Consider the following 15,090-nt stretch of genomic DNA (forward strand, 5'->3'; position numbering starts at 1 on the left):
AGGTCTCAAATTCCTGGGTTCAAGAGATCCTCCCACCTTGGCCTCCCAACGTGCTGGGATTATAGGCATACACCACTGTGCCCAGCCTATAAATTTCTTAACAGCAATCCAGTCATTCAATAGTTTAGTCCATTGGGCTCTGCATATAAGCTGTTCATTTTTCAGCTATATGGACTTAAGTGGTATGGAAGTTACATACAGCAGTCAACACATGGCTATGTAAAGATACTTAGATTCTTTTAAGCAGCAGTAAGATTTCATTTATATACACTCACATATATATTAGTTTATAAATTATATATATATGTGTTGGTTTACTATTTGTAACTTCTCCACACTCTCACACTGTAATAACCATTTTTATTTTTTTTGAGATGGAGTCTCGCTCTGTCGCCCAGGCTGGAGTGCACTGGCACGATCTCAGCTCACGGCAACCTCTGCCTCCCAGGTTCAAGCGATTCTCCCACCTCAGCCTCCCGAGTAGGTGGGATCATGGGCACCTGCCACCATGCCCGGCTAATTTTTTGTATTTTTAGTATAGACGGGGTTTCAACATGTTGGCCAGGCTGGTCTCAAACTCCTGACCTCATCAGGTGATCCCACCTGCCTCGGCCTCCCAAAGTGCTGGGATTACAGGCATGAGCCACCATGCCCGCCCAATAACCATTTTATTGCAATTTCACTGAAGTAGATGATTGCTTCTTTTATTACTGCATTTACCATTCAGCTTTCCAAAGAATCCTATAGTCAGAGTTCATTGCTCTTTTTATAATCTTACTAGGTTATTACCACCTAGTTATCACATTTGCTTACCCCTCTGTTAAGATGTTCTGGTGGATACTTCAGTTAACTCCATATTGGTGATAACTCCCTATTTAAAGTTAATGAGAATAAAAGTTAATGAATGATGAAACTTCCAATATGGAAGGAAAGGCTTAGGGTTGGTGAGGAAACCACAGTTTCCACATTTTCCAGGGTAGTTCCAGCCCTCCTTTAGGTGAAAGTTCAGCATTAAAAGAAATACAGAATTGCAGTAATGGAACTAAAAGCTTCATATTGGATTTTTCCCTCTTTTCATTTGGAAAGAAAAATCATTGGTAATTATAAAACTTTAAAGGGTTCTGTATGATCTAATTCTGAAAGAGTTTAGTAATTCCCACGTGGGGTTCCAAGTTGAATATAATGAAATTTGTAAGATTATGGAATACGTAATTTCCTTCTGAAAAATACTTTTGTATTCTACTTTCTATAACACACATGGCAATAAACAGTATTTTCCATCCTTTGAACCCCTATGTCTACATTTTTGAATTTTCTGCTTCCATCTACTTTACTAAAAAAATCTTTAAAAAAATCATCAATGGTCACAAAATCTGAGTGGATCAAAGTGCTGAACTTAATTCTCCATATTTCTAAAATACTTATGTTGGAACAAAGGGTAGTCAGAAGAAAGGAACTTCAGAGTTCACTTTAAAAATGGGTAAAAATACCTACTTTTCCAGAGAAACCAAATTCTTCCTTATTTAAATACTGCATAAAGGATAAAGAACCCTTGTGTGAACTAGGATTCACCGTAAGTAATGTAAATAGTCTAAAGCATCAATTAACATACTTCATTAAGCTCACAGCTTTGTATTACCACACCATATTTTTTTTTTTCCTTTTAATTACATTTATTTTAATGCTGAATTTACTCCTGTGCCATAAGTTTTTGTTTCTTCAGTTTCTTCTGGGATATCTTTTTCTTCTGGGCAACCTCCTCTTCTGGTTTAGGAACAATCTGTTCCTTTTCAGTAAGGATCATCTCAATGTGGCAGGGAGAGCTCATGTACGAGTTAATCCATGAGTTCTGTAGGTCTGGCGGCACATCTTAGGTGCTTTGTTCACTTGGATATGCTCAATGACCAGAGAATCTACATCTAAACCCTTAAGTTCAGCATTACTCTCTGTTTTTAAGCATGTGCAGCAAAAATTCAGCACTCTTTTTGGGCCACCGACCTTGTGTCCAGCCCCACTGCTTGGCCTGCGCACACCTGCCAACTCCATCGTTGTAACGTCGGAATGGTACGCACTGTTTCTTTAAAGTGACATCTTTCAGATACTTCGTGGCTTTTCGTATATGCATACCCTTGATGGCCTGAGCAGTTTCACGAGTGTTCTTAAAGTGAACACGAAGATTGGAACTTCTTGATTTGCATGATTTCCTGGAGTTCTCCGGGTCAAGTGAATAGCGAACCATTTTCAGATTACCTCAGGCCACTTAGGGAAAGAACACCATATTTCTTAATAGGAGAAAGTCTTAAGTACCATTATTGTAATAACTTTTTTTTTTCTTTTTTGAGACAGAGTCACTCTGTCACTCAAGCTAGAGTGCAGTGGTGCAACCTCAGCTCACTGCAACCTCTGCCTCCCAGGTTCATGTGATTTTCGTGCCTCAGCCTCCCAAGTAGCTGGGACTACAGGCATGCACCACCACACCCAGCTAATTTTGGTATTTTTAGTAGAGATGGGGTTTCACCACGTTGGCCTGGCTGGTCTCGAACTCCTGGCCTCAGGTGATCGCCTGCCTCAGCCTCCCAAAGTGCTGGGATTGAAGGCGTGAGCCACCATGCCTGGCCCGTAATAACTTCATAACCACAGTGAAGTATTTTAGAGCTCTCTTTGAAGGAAACCCATCTTGATTCATGAAATAGCTGAAACTTCAGAGAGCCTAAATTTTTCTTCCTTAACCATGTGACATTAGTGTGAGTGGAAACCAAGAGTATAAACCTAAGCCCTACGTACTAAAGAAATTACGTAAGTTAACCTGTTACTGCCACATCATACATTCGGATTTAAATACGAAAAACACCACACAGAAAACAAACTTTTTTAAAAAAGATTTAAGATCATAAATAGGTCATTGTTGTCACAACACATTTCAGAATCTTAAGAAAACAAACATTTTGGCTTTCTAAGAAAAAGACTTTAAAAAAAAAATCAATTCCCTCATCACTGAAAGGACTTGTACATTTTTAAACTTCCAGTCTCCTAAGGCACAGTATTTAATCAGAATGCCAATATTACCACCCTGCTGTAGAAGGAATAAGAGGCAAGGTATTAGCACTAAGAAAAACAGCAAAATTTCTGGACAAAATCATCTGTCATTTTAAAAAAGGGATAAAAAAAACAGACTAAGTGGTGAGCATTTTAGTTAAGAAGGCCCAGTGTTGTTATGCAGGACTTTCTGTTTAAAAAAAAAAAAAAAAAAAAAAAAAATCGAAATATTTTAACTCAAGTAGGTTTAATTCACCACAGAAGAGCTATGAGAAAAGAGAGGGGGTTGGTAAAATACAGTATACTTTCTTTAAAAAGGACTCGGGAGGAAAAAAATCAACTTAGAAGATTATATGAAAGGGCAAACATCACATGGAACCCAGTTAGTGTCCTAGTTTATTACTAGTCTTCAGATCCAGAAAACAGAGTAAGACACTAGGTAAACAGAACACCTAGACACATCTGTAAGGCATTTGTTTCCTATCACACGGCCCATTCTAGCTTAACAACCCACCAACTGAGATGTAGTGAAATACTAAAATTGGATGCTCAAATTATGTTTTTATCCAACCAAAAAGTTCTTTAAATATAAAATTCCTCACTTTAAACTCTGCCTTGTCTTCTGTGATAAGAACAGAACTTTAAGGTTTTACATATGCAATATGGTGATTTCGTGTTACTTTTAAAAGAACCCACAAAGTAAGCGACTGTCCACAGATGAAACATGGGATGAGGTTCATGACTGAATCAATCATGGAGTGTTAGTCAATTGTAAACTCCTGAAAGTTAAGACTAGGAAATGTGTATATCAGACACATAAGAGTACAACAATAGGGGAGAAAGGGAAGCCTGTTTGTCATTCCAATTCTGACAAGGTGCAAGGTCTTCGAAATTCTTGTCCACGTTCATGGAGCCATTTATTGGATACTGTGAGAGAAAAGTAATATATTAATTTTCCCCCTTAATCTAATCAGTATTTAATTAGTTTCTAAAAGGTAGGTCTATAACAAAGTTTCATCATGGGATAAAAGTTCAACACCAAAACCAGATTAAAGGCAGATGCTACTTAAAAACTTGGCTAAATGCTGAAAACACAGATTTTATATACCTATATACGTATGTGTACACACTTGTGTTTATGTACATAAACATATGTATACACATGTGTATATTTGCAAGTCTATGTGCATTTCCTAAAGTTTCCAATGTTCAATGTGAGGTTTGAAATGAGACACAAATGGACCTAAGATACAGGGACAGATAGAGTAGAATATTGCTTTATGTACTGTTTTCAAAGTACAACCTCCAAAATACAAACTTTCCACTCTAAAGGAACAACTCTAATCAACCATTGCTATTGTATGCTCATTAAGTTTCCAAAATACCTTTAAAAAACATATACCATGTAAAAATGTACCCCAAAAGCAGTTAATTTTCTTTTTTTTTTTTGTCTCCGGTACCACAGAACCCAATCAAAATATCTAAAGCAGGAACCTTAATTCTTAACTCCTTTTTCCACCCCTGTATCTACACTTTATTCATCAAACCCTAACAATTTTCCTTACATCTCTCTCAAATCTACTATTTGCTCTGCAACCCTTTCACTGATGCTTTAATCTAGGCCATTATCATCTCTCACTTAGACAACAGAAAACAGCTTTCTAAACTCTCTCTCACCAACTAGCCTCTCCTCATTCTAGTCCAGTGGTTCTTAAACACTATAATCATAAGGGGAGATTTTAAAATCCTGATCAGGCCTCACTCCTTAACCTTGTTATGTCCTATATGTAACCACTAAACATGTGGCTAGTAACACAGATTGAAATGGATACATGGGGCTAATTAATAGATATTAAAACTAATTTCACCTGTTTCTTTTTACTTTTTTAAAATGTGGCCAGTCCTGCACTTGCATGTCCCTGACTGAGAGTGAGTGCCTCTTTAAATTTTGCACATTAGGTGCTACTCGAGCCTCACATTAGAACCTGGTATCTAACATGTTTGGAAAACTGCTGTTCTATCTTCAGGACCAAGTTTAAAGAATAAGCTTTGAAGAAGACTCCCCAAACTTAGGCAGTCACCATCTTCTGTTTACATTTTTGTATTAATATGTACTACATTATAATGCATTAGTATGTCTCAATCAGATTATTAACCCTTTGAGGGGAAGATATTGTCTTTTTCAATTTTGAGTCAGTCATTGTTTCTTGGAATAAGTGAAAATAGAGTTAAAAATAAAATCTGTCATCAAAATTCTGATTTCAAATTTGTATTAAGATTAGGCACTTGTTTGGTTGAATCCTGTACAATGTTAAAATCATATTAAGCAAACGTAGGGGCTTTTGTTTTTAAGACACAGATAATAGTTTCAAAATAAGAAACAAAAATTACATTCTCTTCACAGAATATATGAAATACTTACCCCATTTGTTGCCAACTAGCACTGGACAGGCTGCATGCCGTGTACTATAATCTCCTTCTCCACTGGCAAACAGATTATACCAGAAAACAGCAGTTCCCTATGGAGAACAATTCACAATTATCTCCAAGTATACAATGCCAGGTAATCGCTTTCGGTAGTTATTACTTTTTTTTTTTTTGAGATGGAGTCTTGCTCTATTGCCCAGGCTGGAGTGCAATGGCACGATCTTGGCTCACTGCAACCTCCACCTCCCGCGTTGAAGCGATTCTCCTGCCTCAGCCTCCCAAATAGCTGGGATTACAGGCGTGCACCACCAGGCCTGGCTAATTTTGTATTTTTAGTAGAGACGGGCTTTTACCATGTTGGTCAGGCTGGTCTCGAACTCCTGACCTCAGGTGATACGGCCATCTTAGACTCCCAAAGTGTTGGGATTACAGACGTGAGCCACCGTGCCGGGCCACTTTCAGCAGTAGTTAATTTTTCCTTTGTTCCTGTGGAAGAGCTCTATAGCAGTATTTTATCTTCCTCTAATATAATTCTGAAAATATGGTTGTATCACTTTAAGAACCGTTTTTGATCATATGAAAAATACCATAAAAATGTTTGACAACAAAAGTATTTGCCAAAAGAAAGCTAACATATCTTACATAGCAAGATGGAGGGGAAAACACAACGCAGAACCCACTTTAGAAATGAAAAATTTTAAATACTAATTCCTGGTCATTCATTACCTCTAAGTACTCGTGGCAAGGACCATAAAAATACCTTTAAAAATGTAATTTGGCCAGGCACAGGGGTTCATGCCTGTAATCCCAACATTTTGGGAAGCTGAGGTGGGAGGATCACTTGAGCCCAAGAGTTCAAGACCAGCCTGGGCAATACAGGGAGACACTGTCTCTACAAAAAATTTAAACATTAGCTGGGCATGGTGACATGCACCTGTAGTCCCAGCTATTTGGGAGAATGAGGCTTGAACCCAGGAGGTCAAAGCTGCAGTGAGCCATGTTAGTGCTGCTGGGCTCCAGCCTAGGCAACAGAGTGAGAACAGGTCTCAAAAAAAGAAAAGAAAAAGAAAAAAAATGTAATTCATTAATTAGACCATGAATACAAGTGCATCTCTTCCTTAGGGAAAAAATTAATAAACCAAAAACAAACCAAACAGGCTTACTTTTTTGGGCCAAACACTAGCTCCAACTTCAGGAAAAACAGTGGCTCCTCCTGCAGACACATCACTCATCTATAAGAAACAAGAGGGTGTTATCAAAAGTGCTGGTAGAATAAAGTAAAACATGCCATTATAAAGACTTGATATTGAATACTAGAATATTGGGAACATATGGACTTGTTCTTATATAGCAGAGTTGGTACATGCTACTCAGTTTTTCAAACATAAAATGCCATTTAGGTTTATATACATAAGTAAAACTACAAAAAGCAAAGGAATGATTAACAAAAAACCGTCAGGATGGGAGACTGAGGATATAATTTGAGATAGGAACTTATTTATAGCCAGAGGGAAAAAGAAATGACTTAAAACTAATGAGTTAATACAGAGATATAAATATGTATTTTATTGTATTAGAAGGTAATCTCCATGGAGGCAGGAATTTTCATCTGTTTTGTTCATTGCTGATCATTAATGTCTAGAACAGTAGTACCTCAAGAACAGTAGGTGCTCAAGAAATATTTAAATAAATGTAAAATAAAAATAAACTCAGTTTTGCCATTTCTCATGGAAGGGAATCAAACATATTAAATAAAAGTGAGAAAGTTAAAGGATTATATAAAGTTATAGTCATAAAGATAACCTAGAATAAAAATGGAAACCTTTTAAATTAACCGAACAATCACATAAAACAAAGCAAAGGAAACATGGATCATAAAGATTTTTTTTAAGCAACATAAGTAGAATATATAGACTGATTAGATCACAGAGCAAAACCCAACTATATGTTATATCAGAGCTGCATCTAAAACAAGTGACTTACAAACACAGAACACAAAAAAGTAAGACTTTGGGCAAATGCTATCCAAGGAAAACAGGGTATGATCTTAGTATGAGACACAGTTTAAATCAAGGTAAAAAGCATTAAATGAGATAAAAGGTATTTTACAATGATAAACATGTAACTAATAATAAAGAGCTAGGATACTTAACCACTGGAAAAATTAACTTTGAGGAAATTAAAAAGTTGTGCATGAGAGGAAAAGTAATTTGAGATATTCTATGTGCCCCTCTGGGGAATGGTATTTAAATAATGGAAAAAATGATAATCATTTAAAATGCTATACAAATATTTTAGAAAAACAGGAAGGGTGTTTACATTAAGAGGGAGAAATGGATAGTGGGCCAAATAATACCGCATCAATATTCATAAAACAAAGAAATATAAGGAGAATCAGGAACACATAAACACTAATGGCTTTAAACATCTGAAAAGATGCTCAACCTCTCTAGTAAGAGAAATGCAAATTAAAGCCACAATAACTGCTAATTTGATAAGTGAAAGATACACAGATCAAAAAGTCTGACAAACATACTTCACAAACATATCCCACTTAAAATTGGGATATAAATTGGTACAACCTCTAAGACTCACCTCTAAAAAATATGCAAGCCTTCGCAGCATGAATTTGTATACTGTACTAACCCTCTCCTGGTTTTCCCTTTGTGATATTTCTCTTTTTTATATGAATCTTTGTAATGTACCTTACCTCCTTTTGGAAAAAGGATGGAGTTGTGAGAGAAATACAAATTGGGAATTGGGGAGAAAAGGAGGCATATGGAGAGGAAGGAGATAGGGAAGAAGGTAAAGAAAAGAGAAACAGGGAAGGTGGCAGGAAGAGAAGAAGAAAATAGACTGAACAGAGAGATTTTGGTAGGGAGTGGGATACTGCAGACAGCAAAAAGATGTAATTCAAATAGGGCTAAGGAATGGAAAGAGTGATGAAATAACCAAAATTAAGTCTAGATATAAAATATGTATGTATGTATATATACACACACACACACACACACATATATATATCGGCCTCTCAAAGTGCTGAGATTACAGTCGTGTGTCACTGTGCCTGGCCTAAAATATCTTTTTTAACAAAGGTTATGACATTATGGCAGATTGCATTTTCCGAATATAATACATCCCAATATGTCCCATCCTACATGCTTTTTTTATATGACACTGACATTCATCTGCAGTGGTAGGGTCTATGTGCCCTCTCCTTGAAGCTGGGCAGACCTTTGTAATTGCTATAACAGAATACAGCAGAAATGACATCTATGACTTCTGAGGGTAGGTCATAACAATACCATGTACTTTTGCATTGTTCTTTTGGGATGCTTCCTCTTGCAATCCAGTCACTATGCTGTGAAGAAGCTCAGCCATGTGTATTGGCCAGAATTTAGGCATTCTGGCTGACAGCCAGCCTCAACCTTAGCCTTCAAGATACCCCAGTCCCAGGCATTTGACGGCAAATGCATGTCAGATTTGGAGCAGGAACCATGAGTTGAGCCCAGTCAACCTCATAACTGTTAGAGATACATTAGGAAAATCATTGTTGTTATTTTAAACCACTCAGAAAGGAGAGTTTTGGAGTGATTTATTTGGGGTAACTAGAACAACACTACAATCAAAACTTTTTTCCATATATATAAATATATAAACAATTTTAAAAACTGAATTATGACCATACTGTTTTAAAACTCTGAGATAGGGTTTCTGGGGGTTGTAATATGCTATTTCTTCATCTTAGTACTGAATACACTAGAAGTGTTCACTTTGTGAAAATTAAGTTATAATACTTAATTTGTGCACTCTTCTGATATACCTCAATGAAAAAATGTAATTCAGAAGTTTACTGAAATAATGTGTATGTACAGAAATTCAAATATATAGAGATTTTTATATACACATATATGACTAAACAGAGAGCGTATATGTTAAAATATTAATGATTATCTGCAGGTAGTGGCACTATAAATTCTAAGTTTGTCCAGAAGTTTCTATAATGAACATCTATCTTACAGCCTGAAAAAGTTGCAAATGCAAAAAAATTCTTAACTCCCTTTACTCAGTTGTAAAAATGTTAAACTAGGATGTTGAATCAGAGCTACACAGAACAAACTTAACACATTAAAATGAATCTTGTGATCAAATCCCAACTTAATCTAAAAATTTTAGTGACAACTTACATAAAACAGCCATGTAGCAATTCTATTTCCTGTCCCCAGCTCTTTGAAAGCATCTGGCTCATCTTTCTGTGAATAAAAACACAGTAAATTCAATGGTGTAAAAATTCAGTAACACAAATACTCTAGTGGCAACTAAACATCAGTAGTAATATCCTGAAGAATATGCCAACAACAACCCCAAAAGTTTCCCTTGTAATGTCCAGTGCACTATAAACATCAGGCACTCTTTTTGTAAGATGGAGTCTTGCTATGTGGACCAGGGTGATCTTGAACTCCTGGCCTCAAGCGATCCTCCTGCCTTAGCCTCCCAAAATGCTAGGATCACAGGTGTGAGCCACTGTACCTGGCCTCAAATACTTGCTAACTGAACTTGTATACTGGATACTTTAGACAAGATTACTGGATAAAAAGCAGACTTACTAGCCTAAACAACAGCCATTATCTGCAAACTATGTATTATTTTAAAAATGAATACCCACAATTTTAGCTTCCAAAAAAATATGACATGACAGCCATCTCTTAGCTACATTCCTGAAGCTTAATTTACCTTGAGACTTACTTTGAACTCATGACCTACTGAACTATTTCCTAGTATTATTTTTCTTTTCTTTCTTTTTTTTTTTTTTTTTTTTGAGACAGTCTTGCCCTGTCGCCCAGGCTGGAGTGCAGTGCCATGATCTCAGCTCATTGCAACCTCCACCTCCTGGGTTTAAGCAATTCTTCTGCCTCAGCCTCCCAAGTAGCTGGGGCTACAGACGTGTACCACCATGCCTGGCTAATTTTTTTGTATTTTTAGTAGAGATGGAGTTTTGCCATGTTGGCCAGGCTGGTCTTGAACTCCTGACCTCAAGAGATCCACCCACCTTGGCCTCCCAAAGTGCTGGGATTACAGGCATGAGCCACCACGCCTGGCCCCTAGTATTATTTTTCTAATAATGCTAGTAAAGTGACTTTCAGCACTATTATCAAGCTAGAAAATTAATATCTAAATATTTATATCTAAATTAAAATACAATACAACCTCTTGGCATTTCTCCCAGAAAAATGAAAATGTATTTTTCACACAGAAATGTATACACATCTTTATTTGTAATAGCCAAAAACTAAAAACTATCCAAATGTCCTTCGATGGGTGAATGGCTAAACTATGGTATATCCATAACATGGAATACAGGTTGAGCATACCAAAAGTCCAAAATTCAAAATGCTCTGAAGTTCAAAACTTTTAGTGCTAACATGACACAAGTGGAAAATTCCACACATACTACTCCCTGAAGTAACTCCCCTATCATACACACTATGCCCCAGCCAGGATGAAAACAGACAGTTCCCCATAAGGCTCCTGCATCACAGAGATTTATTTTCAAACCCATTCTTTCTTTACTGAAGGTGTAATCCTCGTGGAGATTTAGAGTTTATGCCAGGGTCTCAAATTCAGCAGCCTACACTGTGGCAGATCTTCCTCTTACAGAGCTGTTATTCCCAAAGCTCTAGTTCCTGGAGGCACATACCTCCAGCCTCTGTGTTTTGTCCCCTCTTTAATTCTCTAGGTTTGGGATCATCTTTGTTTAGTTTGCCTTTGGGAATACCCTTTACTTTCTTCCAGGCTTGCCAATGCATTTAAAGTATTTTAAGTGATTTTATTCGGTATCTAGGTGTTTTTTTCTTTTTAACTGGTAAAAAGGTTTCACAGAATATCTGCCACACCATATTTCCATAAATTCCAAATAGGCTATGAATTTTTAATGTTAAAAGAACAGAATTAACATGTTGACAAAGAATCTCTCCCTGACTGAACTACTCAGGCTCCTCTGAACTTTATTCTCAAGTAGGCCCTGACTTTGGGCTTCGGGTATTTATCTCTGCATTGTGCAAGAACCCTGCTAAGTCAGGTTAGCCAGAATCCCCCATCCTTGCCATGTGATCACCCTCAAAATCTAACTGGGTTCTTCATCTCCACTATCCCCTGGATGATGATCACTCTGCCCTGACTTCAGCAAGAATCCTGTTAGGTCAGTTTAGCCAGAATCTTCCCTTACCTCTTAGTAATTTTCCATCTACTAACACCCACCCTTGCTCATTGGCTATAAATTCCCACGTTTCCTTGTTGTATTTGGAATCGGGCTTAACCTCTCTCCCTTACTGCAAAATCCCACTGCAGTTGCAGTGGTCCCTATACCTATCGCAATGGTCCCCCCTTGAATGAAGTCTGCCTTACCATCTTTAACAAGTGTCAAGAATAACTTTTTCTTTAACAATGTAATGCGGCTGGGCACGGTGGCTCACGCCTGTAATCCCAGGCCTCTGGGAGGCCGAGGTGGGTGGATTACCTGAGATTAGGAGTTAAAGACCAGCCTGGCCAACATGGCAAAACCCTGTCACTACTAAAAATACAAAAATTAGCTGGGCATGATGGCGCATGCCTGTGATCCCAGCTATTCGGGACGCTGAGGCAGGAGAATTGCTCCAACCCAGGAGGCAGAGGTTGCAGTGAGCCAAGATCATGCCACTGCACTCCAGCCTGGGTGACGGAGTGAGACTCTGTTTTTTTGTTTTGTTTTGAGACAAACAATGTAATGCATAAGCCTCAGTGAATTTCTCCATTTCTTTTTTACTTACCCGTGCAAAGTCAAAATGGGGTTCATACTGTCCTCCAACTCCATAATTTGCTACCTGAAGGAAAGACACAAGGCATGAAAGAAAAGAACTATAAAGATTACTATTCAAAAAAATCTATGAACCTCATTTTTTGGACTTTTATAGATCATGGTCAGGTATTTACAGAGAAATGAAAAGTATTTAAAATCAACGAAAGTTCCTATGAAAACAGGGATGAAAAAGGACAGCTACTATATATCCATGTATAGATCTATATATACAGATCTATATCTCTATATACAGATATCTATATCTATATATGTACCCCTCCCCTATATAGATAGATAGATAGATAGATAGATAGATAGATAGATCTATATCTATATATGTACCCCTCCCCGCCCCCCACCAAAGACAGGCTGGAGTGCAGTAATGCAATCAGAGCACACTGCAGCCTCAACCTTTGGGGCACAAGTGATCCTCCCACTTCAGCCTCCTGAGTAGCTGGGACTACAGGTGCATGCTACCACACCCAGCTAATTTTTAAAAATTTAAAAATTTAATACATAAGCTAAAATGTGAGATTTCTATTATTTTGTTTCACTAAACACTTTCCTTTGGAACTTAAATCAAAAAATGTTTTCCAAAGTCCCAAATGCTGGTGAACTCACAATCTACTTTAATAAAATATCTTTTCTTACACAGTTTTTCCCTGCTAAAAAAGGAAAGAAATTAACACCAATTTAATTATTCCTGCCGAAGGGCCCTAACAACTTCAGTTGCTTACGACAATGTCCCAGTGTGACACACCAAAATTTAAGAAAAATATTTGGTCTGAGTTCAAGTTCCAGCTCTCTTAATTACAATGTAACTTTGGATATAATCTCAGTTTTCTTATTTGTTAAAATGAAGAGAATGATACTTAACTCTTTCCCTCAATCACACAACACAATAAAATGCTGACAAAATCAAAGGAGAACATAATTAAGAGTGCTGCTGACGAAACCAGAAGGAGAATACTGGTGGAACTGGAACTACTGCTGGAGTGTGTCTTGCTCTAGGGGCCAGTAGCCACAGCACCCCTTCATCCCTGAAGCTAAGCCAGGAATGAAGGCCTACTTGAAGACCTGACATTCCCAAGCAGAGCTGCCAGCAGCTGTTACACCCTTCCTGGTGGGGTCAAGAGAGGTGGAACTGTTCTACCCACCCCTCCCCCAACTCCCTGAGGCAGGAGCTGCAGCCATGTACTCCCTCCCAAGAAAACAGTACTTTGGCAGAACCCTGCATCCCATGAGATGCCTGGGCCACCCAGAATAGTCACGTCCCCTGAGCCTGGGCTGAAACAGCACATCACCCTTGGGGAATTGTTGCACTGGCCAAGCTGAGCAGCTGCACTTCCCAGGGCTGAAGTAGTACCCAGACACCCAGGGAAACAGAGCAGTGGCTAAGCTGAGTAATGTGCCCTGCAGGACAAATAACTCTAGTACCCTGCTTCCCTGGAGAGTCCGCGCTGCTGCGACACTTCTCTTTCTGGGGAGTGAAGTCATTGCTGTGCTGCTCTCTGCCCCACAGGGCCCAAACAACAGGCATGCCTTGGCCATTCAGGGGTGCCTGTTCCTGCTGTACCTGGCCTCAGAGTCTGGGATCCATCTGAGCTCCACCAATCCAGGTTCTAGAGTGACTACTACATGGTGCCTCATCCCCAGGGATAGGAGTTGCCACTAAGCCCTATTGGCTCAGGCTCCTAAATTAGAGCCAAACCCTGCATCCCAGACTCAAACCTCCAGAGCATCCTCTCTTCCCTGGAGCTGGGCCAGGGCTGTGCCCTGTCAGCCAGGGGTAGACTCACAGCTACAACCTGACACTCTTTTCCGAAGCAGCTAGAGGGTGCCTCAGAGTCACAGATCCTGGCACCATAGGCAACCTACATCCAACCCTACCATACAGAGTGACCCTGTACCCTGAGACCCAGGTGTTACAATAGTATACAAGACCCTGAGCCCAGGATCCTAGCCCCACAGCCACTCCAAACGCTTGCACCTGGATTGCAGCACCATGGCAGCTGCTTGTAGTATATGTAAGACCTGCCACCAAGAAGACTCCCACTGGCTAAAACTCCCTATTGTGGGGAAAACAAGAATGGAAGGATTCCAAAAGCTCTTGCCACTGAAGATATTAACAATCTACTCCACAGCTACCACCACTGCAAACTTCTCCAGCCTAGGCTGTTGAGGCACCCACAGTTATTTTGACAATGAATGCAGCTGAAAAGGCTACAAGAGACTACAGTACTGAACCTACCTGGAAACAGAGTCACCACACCCTTCCCAAGCAGCCCAACTAAAGCAGAAAGTTTAAAAGAGCCAATTGTTCCACTAGATGCACAGACATCAATGCAGGAAACAAGAAACATTAAAAAGCAATGAAATATGACACTGCTGAGAATGTAACTCTCTAGTTACAGGCCCAAATGAAAAGGAAATCAACACCTAGCTCGAAAAAAATTCAAATAACGATCTTAAGGAAACTCAAACAGATAAAAGAAAATACAGATAGATAATTCAATGAAATCAGGAAAACAATTCATGATATGAATCAGAATTTCAACAAAGAAGGATATCATAAAAAAGAACCACACAAAACTCTTGCAGCTGAAGAATTCAATGAATGCAGGAGGCTGAGGCAGGAGAATCGCTTGAACCTGGGAGGCGGAGGTTGCAGTGAGCCAAGATCTTGCCACTGCACTCCCACCTGGTGACAGAGCAAGACTCCGTCTCAAAAAAAAAAAAAAAAGGAATTCAATGAATGAAATTAAAAATACAATACAAAGCTGCACCAGCAC

The 15,090-nt window shown here is 38.7% G+C and overlaps 1 protein-coding gene and 1 pseudogene across 2 annotated transcripts in view; both read right to left on the minus strand.

The window, feature by feature from the left end:
• Positions 1–1,689: 1,689 nt before the first annotated feature.
• LOC100600961 lies at positions 1,690–2,243 on the minus strand (annotated as a pseudogene).
• A 624-nt stretch (positions 2,244–2,867) lies between these two features.
• P4HA1 (prolyl 4-hydroxylase subunit alpha 1) overlaps positions 2,868–15,090 on the minus strand; it is a 95,285-nt gene continuing 83,062 nt past the window's right edge. For both annotated transcript variants that reach the window (XM_030798468.1, XM_030798467.1), the window contains exons 11-15: positions 12,270–12,323; positions 9,651–9,716; positions 6,627–6,695; positions 5,459–5,555; positions 2,868–3,963 (exon numbers count right to left, since the gene is read on the minus strand). In XM_030798468.1, the coding sequence (XP_030654328.1) occupies positions 3,893–3,963; positions 5,459–5,555; positions 6,627–6,695; positions 9,651–9,716; positions 12,270–12,323 (357 nt within the window). In that variant the 3' untranslated portion in view covers positions 2,868–3,892. The remainder of the gene's footprint in view (positions 3,964–5,458; positions 5,556–6,626; positions 6,696–9,650; positions 9,717–12,269; positions 12,324–15,090) is intronic.

The sequence above is a fragment of the Nomascus leucogenys genome, chromosome 18 (assembly GCF_006542625.1).
Source record: "Nomascus leucogenys isolate Asia chromosome 18, Asia_NLE_v1, whole genome shotgun sequence".
NCBI classification, from domain to species: domain Eukaryota; kingdom Metazoa; phylum Chordata; class Mammalia; order Primates; family Hylobatidae; genus Nomascus; species Nomascus leucogenys.